Raw genomic sequence first — 14,972 nt, forward strand, 5'->3', positions numbered from 1 at the left:
AGGTGTAGTCCACAAATTTTCAATAAGGCTGTGATCGGGCTTTGGGAAAGTCAACCCAGAAGCTTAATGTTAGCCTGCTTTAGCTACTCTAAAACCAGTTTTGATGTGTGTTTGGGATCATTGTCCGGCTGAAATGCCTAATTGTGTCCATGTTTCAACCATCTGTTTTATTTGAAGTGAAGTTGAAGAACTTGGAAATCGTCCTCCTTCTTTAGGATTCCCACCCTCTATGATGTTTGACAGTCGCTATAGTGTTTTTAACTACTCCAAACATACTTTCTGTCATTGTTGCCAAACAGTCATTTTCTCGTCAGATAATAAAACCTTTGTCCAGAAGGGATTTGACTTGTCCATTTAGGCAGTCGCACATTGTAGTTGAGCTTGAACTGATGATCTTGGAATCAACACATGACATGCATCAGCGCATCAGTGCCAGGAAAAGTGGACTGGATTTAAAGACATTTTGTAAATGGGAGCCTCATAATCAAAAAAGCTGGCTGAAAGTCTTTGCCAGGTGTGGTCACTTTAACCGGTGGCTTCGGTTGTTTGCGTGGACTGAAAGCAGTATGTATTTGGAATTAAAAGCTTGTCGTAGTCAAACTCGTCAAGCTTTAGGCAATATAAATACTTTCTGCAACACATTCAGTTCATGGTGAACCAGATGCTGCTGCATGCACACTGGAAAGATATTTAAATTCAAATGATGAGGGATGAGAGCCCAAGACCCAGAATTAGGTCAAGTCTCCCATCCTTTGGTAGCATTAGTGTTTTAAGCCACCCTTGTGTATTGGAGGGTTGGAGCACAAGCTGACAAACACCAATGAGCTATGCTTTTCCCCTTAGCTTGTAGATATGACTTTGCAATTGCAGATTTCAGTTTTCCTCCTTTTCCTACATCTTTCTTCCAGTACACAGATTTAGACTGCATTGTTCTTCACTGTTCCTTTCACAACAAATACACTGCAGTTCACATGGTTGTGCACACTTAACTTTATTGTTTTGTGTTTGATGTCAAGCTCTTGTCTGCTCCTATGTTTTGGGTTTTGAAGACATTTCGATACTGTTTTAAAATTTTAACATATTTGTTGGGCATCTAAGGAAAAATATTAAGAGTTAATATACACTATTTGTAAATGCTATTTTAAATGCCACTACCACCAAATAACAATAATAATAATAGAGAGCAATAAAGGATGCATGGGTTTGTACTTTACTCCATCTAACACTTAAGAGTGGGACCACGCCACCAAACACGCTCCTTGCGGTTCTCATCTATATAGGCTCCCCCAGTCCGATAAGCTGTTTATTCTTGTTTACATGCCCCGCCCTACCTCCCCTTATCAATTCTTTATCTTCTTCACTTCTGTTTAGTACATGGGGATCTGCCAGGTCCCTTCGAGGCCTTCCCCAACCAGCAGCTCAATTTATGTCCAAGCCATTCACCTTTACCTACAAAAACACTGTCAAACATAAAATGAGGACGTGAGCCCAGCGAGTGAAATATATATTATATATATATCTTATATCTTCTAACTGACATCCAACCCGTTGGCCATATGCACAGACGACAATCAACATCTCCCCTTCATTTTACAACTTCAAACTCATTTCTCGACCCATGCACCAAAGCTCCCGATGCACAGTTTTTACATGGATGTTAATCTGCACTCTGCAGTTTTTGATTTTGCAGAGTGTTGGCGACTTCTTCTTTGTGTGGTATGCCATTTCATCACTGAGTTACTTCTCAGTTCATCCACACTGCAATAATACCACTTAGAGTTGATGGTGGAATATCTAAAGACATTTTATGAACTGACTTGTTGCAACAGTGGCATCCTATTGAAGTGCTACTCTTAAATTCCTGCGAATTCAGTGAGTTCTGTTGTAGCCATTGGTGGAATATTATATCCCTTGTTGTACAATATGTGCTCCACACTAAATTCTGCCCAAAATGCTTAATTAATTATTTTAATAACATGTAAAATTTGTTCCAAAATTCAATGCAAAAGGTTAAATTTAATGTAATCTGGTCAAATTAAATTTACAGCTTATAGCAAGCACTTTGAATAAATAAACCTTTGATTTGATATATTTCAGTTCCATTGTACTCAAAATAATTGCTTCATGTTTATTAAGGGTTTCTGAGTGTGGGCTTATGGGCTGACTGGCATGATTAATAATGCTTCCATTCATTTCACAGGACTGTCATTTTATTACCACCACAGTATGCTAAGTTCAACTTTCAAATATGATTCAGAAAGAAGGTGCAAGCATAATAGGATGTAGCTAAAAAGAGTTTATGTTGTACTGTGTACAACATTATGTAGACACTTGGAAGGGTGGACAGTTGCTGCTGTTGTGGCAGCGCCAGGAACAAACCAAGGGGAACAGCTGAGAGGCCTGAGTATGCTCACTGTCATCAGAGTTTCAGCTCAGATACTACAGTGTTGAGAATGCATTATTCTTGTATTGTTTATTTATTGCACCTCAGTGATTTTTTTTATGCATGGATTCTTTTGTCACCATGTATAAATATAGAAATATAGAAATGTTCCTTTCTGTGAGACTTCATTGTGGCGATAAACCTATTTGTAGTGTCACAGTGTATCATACTGTTAAATGATCTCCAGGAAAAAACAGTTAACCTTTGACTGTCACTTTGCTGTGTACTGGAATATGAACCAGAGAACACCTGTAACACACATATGTTACATTTAGTTTTTTTGCTTTCTTTGCAACTGCAGAAAGAAATTGAATTAAAATGAGTTTAGAAATAATTACATTGAGAATGTCATGCAAGTAATAGGAAGAAAGAAGTGTGCTCTTACAAACTTGTATTTTCCACTGGATTCTGTTTGTAGTACATGGGCAACCTCCAGAGCTAAAAAACTGCAGTTCCTCTTGGTGCCATTGGAGGCTAAATCCAGCTCCCATTCGCTTCTCTATTATAATACCCCACTTTACAGCATTAAAAAGCATGTTTACTGCCTGGTGCAAAAAGCCGTATTGGCCTCTGTGGATAGTTTGCCCCATCATGAAAACTGTTGTTGCAGTGATTTTTTTTTTAAACGTTTATTTATTGTTTTGCAGAACTCATCCATCTGGATACTGGAGTTAGAAACTGACATAGATAGCTGGAACAACTCTATGCCTGCTCGCTTCAATAAATCTTTCCCAAAGCTGCCCTCACTTCCTCCTTCCTATTTCACTGTACTTACTAGTTCACTAACTGATTTCCATCTGTCCTCCTCTAACTCTCATTTTCTACATTCACCAGCTCCTCAAAGTGCTTCTTCTCAATGCGCTATCTTCACTCATTAGTCCTTTTTTTTAATCACTATCCTTAATCAGTGTAACCTGCTGCACATCCTTTCCTGCCCAATCTCGCTTGCAGTCACCTATCACTTTTAGGTCGCACTTTTTGCACCACCTGTGTGCAACTTTCTCCACTCTTATAAGTCATCCTTTGTTCCTTCCTCTTCTTGAAGTACGTGTTCACCACAGCCATTTAATCCTTTTTTTTTGTTTTTGGGAAATCCACTACTGTCTGGCCTTCTGCATTTCTCTTCTTAGCACCATACCTTTCCAGAACCTCGTTATCACCCCGGTTCTGTTCACCTACACCTCCACTGAAATCTTCTCCAGTCAGAAATCTCTCCTCAAGGAGACACTATCATTTCATCCACAAGTCCTCCTCCTCTTCAGCAAGGTCCAACCTCTGGGGCATATGCACTGACAACATTAAGCATCATAACTTTATTGTCCAACTTCAAACTGAATATCCTGTCTGTCCCTCTATTCACCTACTCCATTTCTCTTCTTGTCTACACCATGGTAGAACTGCTTGAACCCATCTCCAATAATACTGGGATTACTTTCCCACTATATCTACCTTCCTTCTCCCCGTCATATCAGCCACCTCTCTCCTTGTACCAATCATAGTCTACCTACATTTTCCTTAGTCACATTGAAATAAAAAAACAAAACAGTTTACCTTTGTAAGTGATCAGTCAACGTCAGAGTTCTTTGAGATTAGAATAAACATGTACACTTTGCTGACTTGTTGTGTCACCCTTCATTAAACACTATACTTTATAATCTGATTGTGGCTTTGAAGCAACTTACTGTACTCAAGCGTTACAGTCCTCCTGGCAACAATACCCTGAACCCTCCCTTTTTGTTCCACCCTGCCTACACTCTTGGAGCTGTGTGTATGTATGTGTATGCACACCTCAGTGGTTTTACCTTGCCACAGTATCCTCCCCTGGGTCTTTGATTGTAAATGAGCTAAACCCTTACGGTGGTGGTGGGGATTTAACTCACTGTCTGTCTCTTGCTCCTCTCTGTCTCATCAGTTATAAACAGTGAAGTCATACCTTCCAAGGGGGCTGTTTTGTGCTATCTGTGATGATGTCACCAGCAGCCAATCAACACATAGCACTGCTAGAGGTAGTGCGTGTGCAGATGTGTGTGTGTTAGCGAGGGGGTGGGGTTGCAGAGGTGTGGGGTGCACCAATAGGAAAATCACACTCGCTCAGTTATTAGCCAGTTCTTCCAACAAGCATGAGAACACACATCAAACCACGAATCCACAGGCTGCTTCTGATACACACTGACTGCCTCTCAGTCGTGCTGTATAAAGATACTCTGTATGTAGCACATGAATGTGTTATTTAATGCATTCTATGGGAAATGAAAGGCCTATCCTGGTAATAAATCACTCAATGAGATACCCCACGCTGTTTAGGGAAGCCTAGCTCTCCTCATATTTGTTGATTTACATTTCACTTTGTGTTTTATATTTCATTAGTCTGACAGTAACGATTAGGTCTAATTATATGATAAATATCATCTGTTCAGTGCTAAACTTACACAATTAATTGCTTTTCGTAGTGACCTCAGTTCAAGGTGACTGTGGAAGCTTTGCGTGCTTCCCTCCTCCAGCCTTAATATGCATTTGAAAGCTCAGGCTGTTGGCTGAAGACTTAATTTGGGTTAACGCTGTTGAGAATTTATAGCTGGTCTTGAATGAATATTCAATTACTAGATCAATGTGATTTGTTTTGGTGTGTTGCACAACAAACACACATATTGGTAACTGCAAACTAGAGAGGTCTTCAGTCTGATGATGGGGCTGAAGCAGAAAGCATCCTTTTAATATCTGTGTGTTTTTTGCGAGCTGTTTGCCCCGACCTTTTCTTTACTGTTGCACTCGGCACCACTGTCGAAGGAGAGGTGGGCTCATGTGTTATCATTCTGCTTCTGATTCTTCTGTTTCCATCGTGACATCTTTCTCCCCCCAAAGAAAGCAACAGAAGGTCAAACTTTTTTGCCAACGTGTCCTTTTCCACATTATTCCACATTGTGCTGCATTGAACAGCTTTGTGGAGATATTTATTTCTTCATTATTTTAATTTTAGCCTGGAAATACAGCTCACTCTCTGCTTGTTTCCACTAACAGTACTTGCACTTCATGATAAATACTCAGCACCTCTGCATGAAACACATTGGTGAATGGTTTCAGGTAAATATGATAAAGCACAGGGCAGCACAGTGGTTAACACTGTTGCCTCACAGCAAGAAGGTCCTGAGTTCAATTCCACCATCAGGTCAGCAGGGTCTTTCTGTGTGGAGTTTGCATGTTCTCCCCGTGTTTGCGTGGGTTTACTCCGGCTTCCTCCCACAGTCCAAAAACATGCAGCTTGTGGGGATAGGTTAATTGAAAAATCTAAATTGCCCATAGGTATGAATGCACAATTTAGAGTGAATGTGAGTGCGAATGGTTGTCCCTCCCTGTGTGTTAGCCCTGCGACAGACTGGCGACCTGTCCAGGGTGTACCCCGCCTCTTGCCCTATGACAACTGGGATAGGCTCCAGCACCCCCTGCTACCCTGAAAAGGATAAGCGGAAGCGAATACATGGATGATAAAGCACAGTTATAATCAGTTGTAATCTTTGGTATTTACAACATATAGAGAGTCTTTACTATAGTCCTTTGTAGGACTACTTTTAAATTAACTAAAAAATGAATAGTGCTGGTGTGGGACCAGGTTGAGCTTTAGGTTGAGACAGTATATCCACTCACCAAATCACTGGTTTCTAAATATTTCAGCAGTTGATGCTTCAGCTCACAGTAATAACAGTGACTGCATTTTTTTTTTTATCAGTGTCTGAAAATATTTTTGCTGACTCACATTTGTAGTAGGTCTTTCTACAGAATACAGTACTAACACTAGTGAGCTGTCCCTTGATTATTTGTACATAGTAGATAAAATCCTGTTGGTTCCATGTGCTCACATTGCCTTCCACTGTTTGATTTCAATAATTAGAAGCGCTACGGGCAGCAGGCTATCAACTGTGCGCAGTAGATTGTGTTTGCCTGCCCGGCTTCCTTACTGGCCACAGAGGAATGAGCAGTGAGTACATCTGATTAGCTGTATTGACTGGTAAAATGCTACCACACCGGGTTTCCGCTCATAAAACCAAGCTACATGGTAATTAGCCTGGGATCAATGTGAGCGCCTAGCCCACAGACACACAGACTGACTCGGACTGCTCCGGTCCTGAGTGAACAGAGCGAATGCTTAAAGAAAAACCTTAAAGGACCGGGCATTATCGAGCATCAGGGACATTACTGTCACATCACCTCTTTCATGTTTTTGTCTGTTCACATTCTGTCAGTTGAAAAAGATTCTCACAAGATAAATCACATTCATGTGTCTGAAAGCGCTGTTAATCTTGCTGTTATCAACCACCCAGTGGCCTTGGTTGTGTATTGGATTTGCCACCGGTGGTCTTTGCATCTCGAGTGATGGAATTTTTAGCTGAGCCCAGGTTTGTGTTATCACACAAAAACACTCACTTCCTGGGTGGAACTCTGTTTCTAAACAGCTTTTTGCTACATTTCTTGCTAATCTCAACCATCTCTGTCGTGGCGTTTCTGTTAAACCACTGGAATGAGCTTAGCAGGCACCTTTGTTGTTTACTTCAAACTGGCTGATGTCACGATAGCCTCCAGATTGAGAACTTTGTCAGTCAAATGAGCTGGTTGAGACAGATCATCATTAGCCTATTATGGAGCGGAGCGACATTTTTTATTTTTTATTTTTTTAAAACGAACAGTTGTATTAGAACCAAAACAGGACCATTCAAAATAACAGAAAACTAGAGTTAAGCACAGAACATATGGGGAAAAAAATACTACTATAAACAACTATATCAAGGAACAATGTTGATAGCAGAAAAAAACTAAAGTCTAATAGATACTACTAGAGCCATGACAGCTACTGAGCATCTAACTGCCATGGCTGCCTGAGCTGTAACACTTGCATAAGGTTTGGGCTGTTACATTGTTGTGACAAATAGTGTGCAGGTAGACTATGTTTTATAAATGATCTGGGGCCTGTAGTATGAAGAAAGCTCAGTATATCAATGACTGTTTTTTTTCCTTATCTGGCTAAAGGGCAAGTATGAGGAGTTAAAGTGTCTAATAAACTGAAAAACAAGAAGGTATATAAAAGGCTACAATAACTAAACAACTGAAACACATACAGCCTGACCTGTTGTTTTAGAGACAAGTGTAGAAATCTTTGTTGATTTATATGCCAACAGCTATCACATGGACATGTTAATATCCATCTTGGAACCTATCAATGGTGCCATAGTGGAGAAAGGCAGGGTACACCCTAGACCAGCAGTCCCCAACCTTTTTTGCACCACAGACCGGTTTGATGTCAGGCAACATTTTCACAGACTGGCCTTTAAGGTGTCACGGATAAATACAACAAAATAAAATGATATGACTGAGACAAAAACGGTGGTATTTTGTAAATATAATAATAAATGCGTCTTTACTGTGTAATCGTGTAACTTTATTAGCAGTGTCCTCCTGAAATGCGCCAACAACATTGAGAGTAATGTCCTCCTCTCTGGCCCTTAATGCTCTCTGATCGCTATGGTAACATGTAAATATTTCTTTCAAAATAAGAGACATGAGTACAACACGGGAAAAGACCCAGGGAAACCGAGTTAACGATAAAAACCATACATTTCACACCTGGAGCTGCTAGCTGTTAGCTTGCGGCCATATTATCTACCTCGGGAGTTCAGTCATGTGATCTGTGTGTGTGTTTACATCCCTCCGAGGGCCGACGCAACAGCTGCCTGTGAGAAAATACACACAGTCACAGCAAGACTTCAGACACAAAACCCCGAGGCTTTCATTATTATATCTGGAGACTTTAACCATGCCACACTGGACTCTACTCTGGCTGCTTTTCACCAGTTTGTGAATTGTCCCACAAGGAGCAACAGGACAATTGACCTACTGTATGCTAATGTGAGAGATGCATACAGAGCCACCCCCCTCCCCCCACTAGGGAAGTCAGACCACAACCTGGTTTACCTACAGCCACAATACACACCCCTCGTCCAAAGGCAGCCTGTCACAACGCGCTCCATCCGGAGATGGACCCCAGAAAAGGAGGATGCTCTGAGAGACTGCTATGACACCACAGACTGGGATGTGCTTCTGAGCCCACATGGTGAGGACATAGAGGGGGCGACACACTGTCTTACAGACTACCTCAACTTTTGTGTGGACACAGTCGCCCCTGCTAAGACGGTACGGTGTTATCCTAATAACAAACCGTGGGTAACACAGGAAGTCAAAGCTGTCCTCAACATGAAGAAGAAGGCTTTCAGGAGCAAAGTGAAGGAGGAGATGAAAGCAGCACAGCGGGAGGTGAAACGCTGCCTGAGGGAAGCAAAGGACACCTACAGGAGGAAGGTGGAGCAGAAGTTGGAGAGGAACAATATGAGGGAGGTCTGGAATGGTGTGAAAACCATCACAGGCCACAACACCAAGAAAAGCACAGTGGGGGGGGACTGTGGAGAAGGCAAACGAACTTAACAACTTCTTCAACAGGTTTGACCAGCCCACAACCCCCCCACCCTCACCTTCACTACAGAGTCCTCTCCCCACTCTCCTGCCTCCCTCGCTTCCCCCCCTTCCTGACACCATGACACCCCCCTCCTCCAATCCCTCTCTCAGCAGCAAGACATCTCCCCCCCTCCCCTCCTCCCAAACATCTCCCAGTGTCACAGTGGATCAGGTCAGGAGACAACTGAGGAAGCTTCGCCCCAGAAAGGCAGCAGGCCCAGACAAGGTGTGTCCTAGGATGCTTAAGGCGTGTGCTGCTGAACTTGGGGAGCCGCTACAATGAGTCTTCAACCTCAGTCTGCGACTGGGGAGAGTGCCCGCCCTATGGAAGACATCCTGCATCGTCCCGGTCCCCAAAAAGAACCGGCCCAATGAGCTGAATGACTTCCGACCGGTGGCACTGACGTCACATCTTATGAAGACTCTAGAGCGGCTCTTCCTCAACCTCCTCCGACCACAGGTACAACATGCCCAGGACCCACTACAGTTTGCATACAAGGTGGGTGTCGGAGTGGAGGATGCCATCCTGTACCTCCTACACAGAGCCCACTCACACCTGGATGGGGGAAAAGGCACGGTCAGGATCCTGTTTCTTGACTTTTCCAGTGCCTTTAATACCATCCGGCCCTGTATGCTTCAGGAAAAACTGAACAGGATGGAGGTGGACCCCTGCCTGGTGGCTTGGATCTCCGACTACCTCACCGACAGACCACAGTACGTCAGGCTGAAGGACATCACGTCTGACACAGTGGTCAGCAGCACAGGAGCACCACAGGGAACTGTGCTGTCCCCTCTTCTCTTCACCCTGTACACCTCTGACTTCTGCTACAACTCTGAATTATGCCATATTCAGAAGTTTGCAGATGACACGGCCATCATGGGGTGTATCTGGGATGATCAGGAAGAGGAGTACAGAAGTCTGGTGAGGAACTTTGTCGCATGGAGTCACACAAATCACCTGCAACTCAACACCTCAAAGACTAAGGAACTGGTTGTGGACTTCGGGAGGTCCAGAGAAGGTCCACTGCCAGTTCAGATAGAGGGGGAGGAGGTGGAGGTGGTCAACAAGTACAAGTACCTCGGGCTGTGGGTGGACAATAAACTGGACTGGTCATGCAACACAGAGCACCTGTATAAAAAAGCCCAAAGCCGACTGTACTTCCTCAGGAGGCTGAGGTCTTTTAACATCTGCAGGAAGCTCCTGAGGATGTTTTACCAGTCAGTGGTTGCTGGAGTACTTTTCTATGCTGTGGTGTGCTGGGGGAGCAGCACAGCAAAGAGGGACTCATCCAGGCTGGAGAAACTGATCAGGAGGGCTAGCTCTGTGGTCGGCATGAAGCTGGACACTCTGGTGACAGTGGCAGAGAAAAGGACATTAAAGAAACTGCTGGACATTATGAACAATGCTGGGCATCCTCTGCACACGGCCATAAACAATCAGAAGAGTCTGTTCAGTGACAGGTTGCTTCTCCCCAAGACAAGAACTAACAGACTTAAAAACTCCTTTGTCCCACACGCCATCAGACTGTTTAACTCCTCTCTGGAGGGGAGAGGGAGGGGAGACAGGAGGACAAAGGAGGGGGGAACAACTAAGCTGTAGTGCCTCTGCACCTCACTCTGCAATACCTTGTGCAATACTTTTTGTAAATAGTCAACAGTGCAATAGACTCAATACTTGAAATGTGCAATTCACTTGTATTTTTATTTTTTATTCCTATTTATTCTATTTATCCCCTTTGTATATTTTATTTATATTTGTCTCTGTATTTATATATGTGTGTGTGTGTGTGTGTGTGTGTGTGTGTGTATATATATATATATAACAGTTCTGTAACTAACTTCGGTCGTTGCTGTGCTTTTTTTGGAAGTCGAATTTCCCAGAGGAACCCACCCGAGGGATTAATAAAGTTCTATCTTATCTTATCTTATCTTATCTTATCTTACCTGAGCCTCAACTCTCACGGCCTGGTACCAAACGACTCACGGACCATTACAGATCCGTGGCCCGGGGGTTGGGGACTGCTGCCCTAGACAGTTCACTAGTCTGTTGCAGAGCTAACACAGAGATAGCCAACCATTCACACCTTTGAACAATTTAGAATCACCAGGTAACGCGACTCCACTAAGGGCATTTCCTTGGACTGTGGGAGGAGGCTGTAGTACCCATGCAGACACAGGGAAAACATACAAACTCCACATATAAAAAGTTCTCAGATCGTGGATCTAATTCCAAAGTGGAACTTTACACTCTGTCGGTGTGTAAGCTGGATTCTTACCTGTAACTGTTACCTGTTACTGTTTCCACAGGTGCCCACGGAGTGCGAGAGGAGCCCCAGTTTGTGACAGCACGTGCAGGAGAAAACATCATCCTGGGATGCGACGTTTCCCATCCCTTGAACGGCCAGCCCTATGTGGTGGAGTGGTTCAAGTATGGAATGCCCATCCCTTTCTTCATCAACTTTCGCTTCTACCCTCCTCATGTGGACCCGGAATATGCTGGTAAGATAGTGATTACAGTGAAATTGAGACATCAGTCAGTTGACACCAAGCTAAATCCAGGATTTCACTGACCTGAATGGGTTCACATTTGTTTGATGTTTGGCCACAGACATGAGTTGAATGAGAGGTGAGAGGGATTTTCCCTTGCTTTTGTTTGATTTCATTCCTCTGATCATTACATTGCAGAAATAATTCCCCCTCGTTTGACTTAAATTATTCATCCATTTGTCTCTTATATGATTAAATGGGAGTTTTCCAGGCTGAGAAGGAGTCGGCAGCCATGAATATTTTGGGAACTATAAATAGATTTCCACTTTTTTAGATAGTGGTGGTGAGAGTTATCTCATAAAGTTATCTCAGTGTTTTGTTCTAGAACACAGACAGTAGTACGTAGGCTACGTGAGAAAAAACTGACATTTCGATCTGAGCAATGTGTAAACTAATTAGGAAAGGAGGCAATTAGTGCTGACGTTAGCTAAAATCGTAGTGGTTTCTTTCATTTAGACTACCTTATTATTCCAAATTGAAATTTCTGTGTAAAGGGAAATTAACTAAATAAAATGAAGTTTTGCAACATGTCAAGTAAACACTTGTATTATTGGAAGTTTTCTGAAACTTTTCAACTGCAGCTCTCCTGACTTTGTAACAGAATTTAATGTTACATCTATTTAAGTCCCGTGAACATGGAGAGAATTTGTAACCTTTTAAAACCAGCTCTGGTGACAGTTTTGGTGATGTGGCCTGATTTGGTACAAGTACCTCCAGGGAGTAAAGGGTTTAATAATAACTATATGTTTTTCAATGATTATACAGGTCTGCAAAAAAAAACCTTTTTTTTTTTTTTTTTTGCAAAACATGAGGAGTTTACAATAAAAAAGCACAACAGCGATGAAAAAAAAGTCAATATTTTATTACAATTAACCATGCATAATCTTTCTTATAATTGAACAAAGAAACAAAAAACAATTCCTTCATGATATATTTAACACTACATGTTCACTCTTTTTGTCTGAGAAAACTTTCTCTCCTCCTTTCGCTTTATTTCCTTTGAGTCTCACACTTAGAAATATTAAATTAATGTTAGAAATCATTATTGGATATGGTTTTTTGACTCAAGTATAGGATACCAGATTTCAGTTTAAAAGGGGAAATTGTACGCTTAATTAAACTAAAAACCTGAGTTTTGCAAGAAAATCTGACGTGATGGAATTTTAAAAATATTTTTCTTGTTTTCAGTGAAACAGTCAAAAAGTCCTATGCAGTTTTTTGGTTGCAGACCTGTGCTATTCACATGTAGTTGTTACCACGAGTATGTTAGAACTCCACAGAGCCCTTTGTCCCCCTGTGTCCACAGTAGAGTGTGCATGGGTGTCTCCAACAATGTATTGTTTGTGAAAAACAGTCATATCGATTAAAAACATGTTTAATATAATGACAAACAATTAACATAGTAGATACAAGTCTACAGATCTGCATCAGATGCAGTGAAAGGTTTCTTTTTAAAGTGTCCTTAACATTCCTTATTCTACCCGTCTCAGGCTGCAGGAGGGGAAAAAAGTAAGATAGACTTGAAGATTGTAGTAAATGTACAGAAGCTTTGTGCAATCTTTCTGTATCCTCATACACTTTGTCTTAACTGATTAGTGTGTGCTAATTCACACTAATGAGACGAGTATCATAAAATATGAAATATTGATTAAATATGTATCCCACACACCTAAATACTACATCTCACTAGCTAATACTTTAACCTTTGTCATGTTTCTTTAATTTTACTACTTCAATTAAGCATGAAATATGAATATGCACCCAGCATATAATAGAAACTTTGTTTCCAAATTATAAACTACTTCTACTGTATATTCTTCTTGCTATATGCAAGTAAACAGACTGATTCTTATAGAGCGCTTTTCTTCATACAGCATGCTACATTCACTTCCTTCTATGCGTTTAAGTTCTTACTAACTAACATTTACACTGCAACGGATGCACTGGAGAGCATCTCATCCAAGGATACTTGGCATGCAGACTGGGGGAGCCAGGGATTGAACCACTAACCTTCTAATCAGTAGATGACCTGCTCTACCTCCCGAGCTACAGCCACCCTGTGTTTAAGTGGAATATGCTGTACTCCAAATGGCAGTAAAGTTCTTAAATATACCCAAGACTGGCAAACGAAAGTCAAACAAAAATTCTAGCCTTAATAGATGTATGATATCTCCCTTCATCAGGTGACACAGTGTCTTGTATGGAGTTAACTTTACTGGAGCTTTAGAGTATGCTACCGAGACAAGGGGCTGAAGTGGCTGCAAAAAACTATCAGTAAAAGTCTTTCAGGAGAAGCATCTGTGCAGTCATCTGTTCTTTTCCGACCCTGTTTTCCAAGCCTTTGGGCAAAAGGTTTGTTACACCTAACACATTTAAGTCAGTGTAATACAATTCATTTTTATTTATATGTCAACAAATCACTAGAGCAATCGCCTCAAAACAACATGTATTGAATATATTTATATTGTAATAGATAGAAAACCCAAACTATCAAAAGACCCCCTCTGAGCAAGTACTTGGCAACAGTGGCAATGAAAAACACCCCAATAACAGGAAGAAACCTCCAGCAGAACCTGGCTGGATGGACGGCTATCTGGGACAACAGGCTGGGGGTGATGGGAGAAAGACAGAATAAAAGACACTATAGAAGAGAGCCAGCGATTAAAATTCTGGTGCCGTATTGGAGAAGTTCAAGACCAAAGTGGAATGAATTCTGCATAACACTCCCAATTTCCTTAATTGGTAGATTAATTACAGTTAAAATGATTTGCCTCCCTCAATTGTTATACGTTTTTCAAAACTTAGCAATTCATCTTAGTTGAATGTTATAATTCTTTCATTTATTTGGAATTACAAAACTCAAAGGATATAAAAGAGTCGCCTGTGTAAGTGCAAAACAAGTGGAAGGCTGGCTCTACGAGACTTTGTGTGTTATAAGTTAACAAGTATCTCCTACTGGCTAGAGAGTCACCACCTGGTTGGACACAAAGAAAAAGGATTGGCAATCACACTCTCTTGGCACTATTGCAATCTTATCCTATTTGTCTCAAAACCTTCAGTGATGGATGGAGCCTGTATAACCAAGGTGTGTTTGCAGTCATCCTGCAGCTTCAAGAGAAAAACAGCTTGCCAAAGCCAGATTTCTATAGACATCGGAAGGTCAGACACTCAGTAAAGCCATAGCTTAATAATTTAGAAAAAGCAGTGAGACAGATAAATATGGATGGTCTCAAAAAGACTGAAAGAGAGCTGGGAAGAGAAAGGGGGCTAGATAATGTTAAGATATGACTAAAAGTCTATTTAAAAGTGAAGTTGAATAGAATCACCTATATGTGATAAATAAATAAATCAGAGGCAAATCTGTTTCATTGCTGCATCACATGTGCCAAATGTGAGGACTTTTGACTGGGAATATTTTCCTTGTTTTCAAAGATTTTAAAAGCCAAATAAGACTGAATCCTCTTCTGATCATCACCTCCTGTCT

General features: G+C 41.5%; 1 protein-coding gene across 1 annotated transcript in view; it reads left to right on the top strand.

Annotated features, from left to right (window-relative positions):
• The window catches only part of igsf9bb (immunoglobulin superfamily, member 9Bb), a 147,015-nt gene that overhangs the window by 22,401 nt on the left and 109,642 nt on the right, over window positions 1–14,972 (top strand). The window contains exon 2 of the mRNA XM_085419952.1: window positions 11,249–11,440. Coding sequence (XP_085276078.1) covers window positions 11,249–11,440 — 192 coding nt within the window. The remainder of the gene's footprint in view (window positions 1–11,248; window positions 11,441–14,972) is intronic.

This window comes from Rhamphochromis longiceps, linkage group LG10, assembly GCF_057381845.1.
Source record: "Rhamphochromis longiceps isolate RC_006_pf linkage group LG10, R_longiceps_female_GT1.1, whole genome shotgun sequence".
Lineage (NCBI taxonomy): Eukaryota > Metazoa > Chordata > Actinopteri > Cichliformes > Cichlidae > Rhamphochromis > Rhamphochromis longiceps.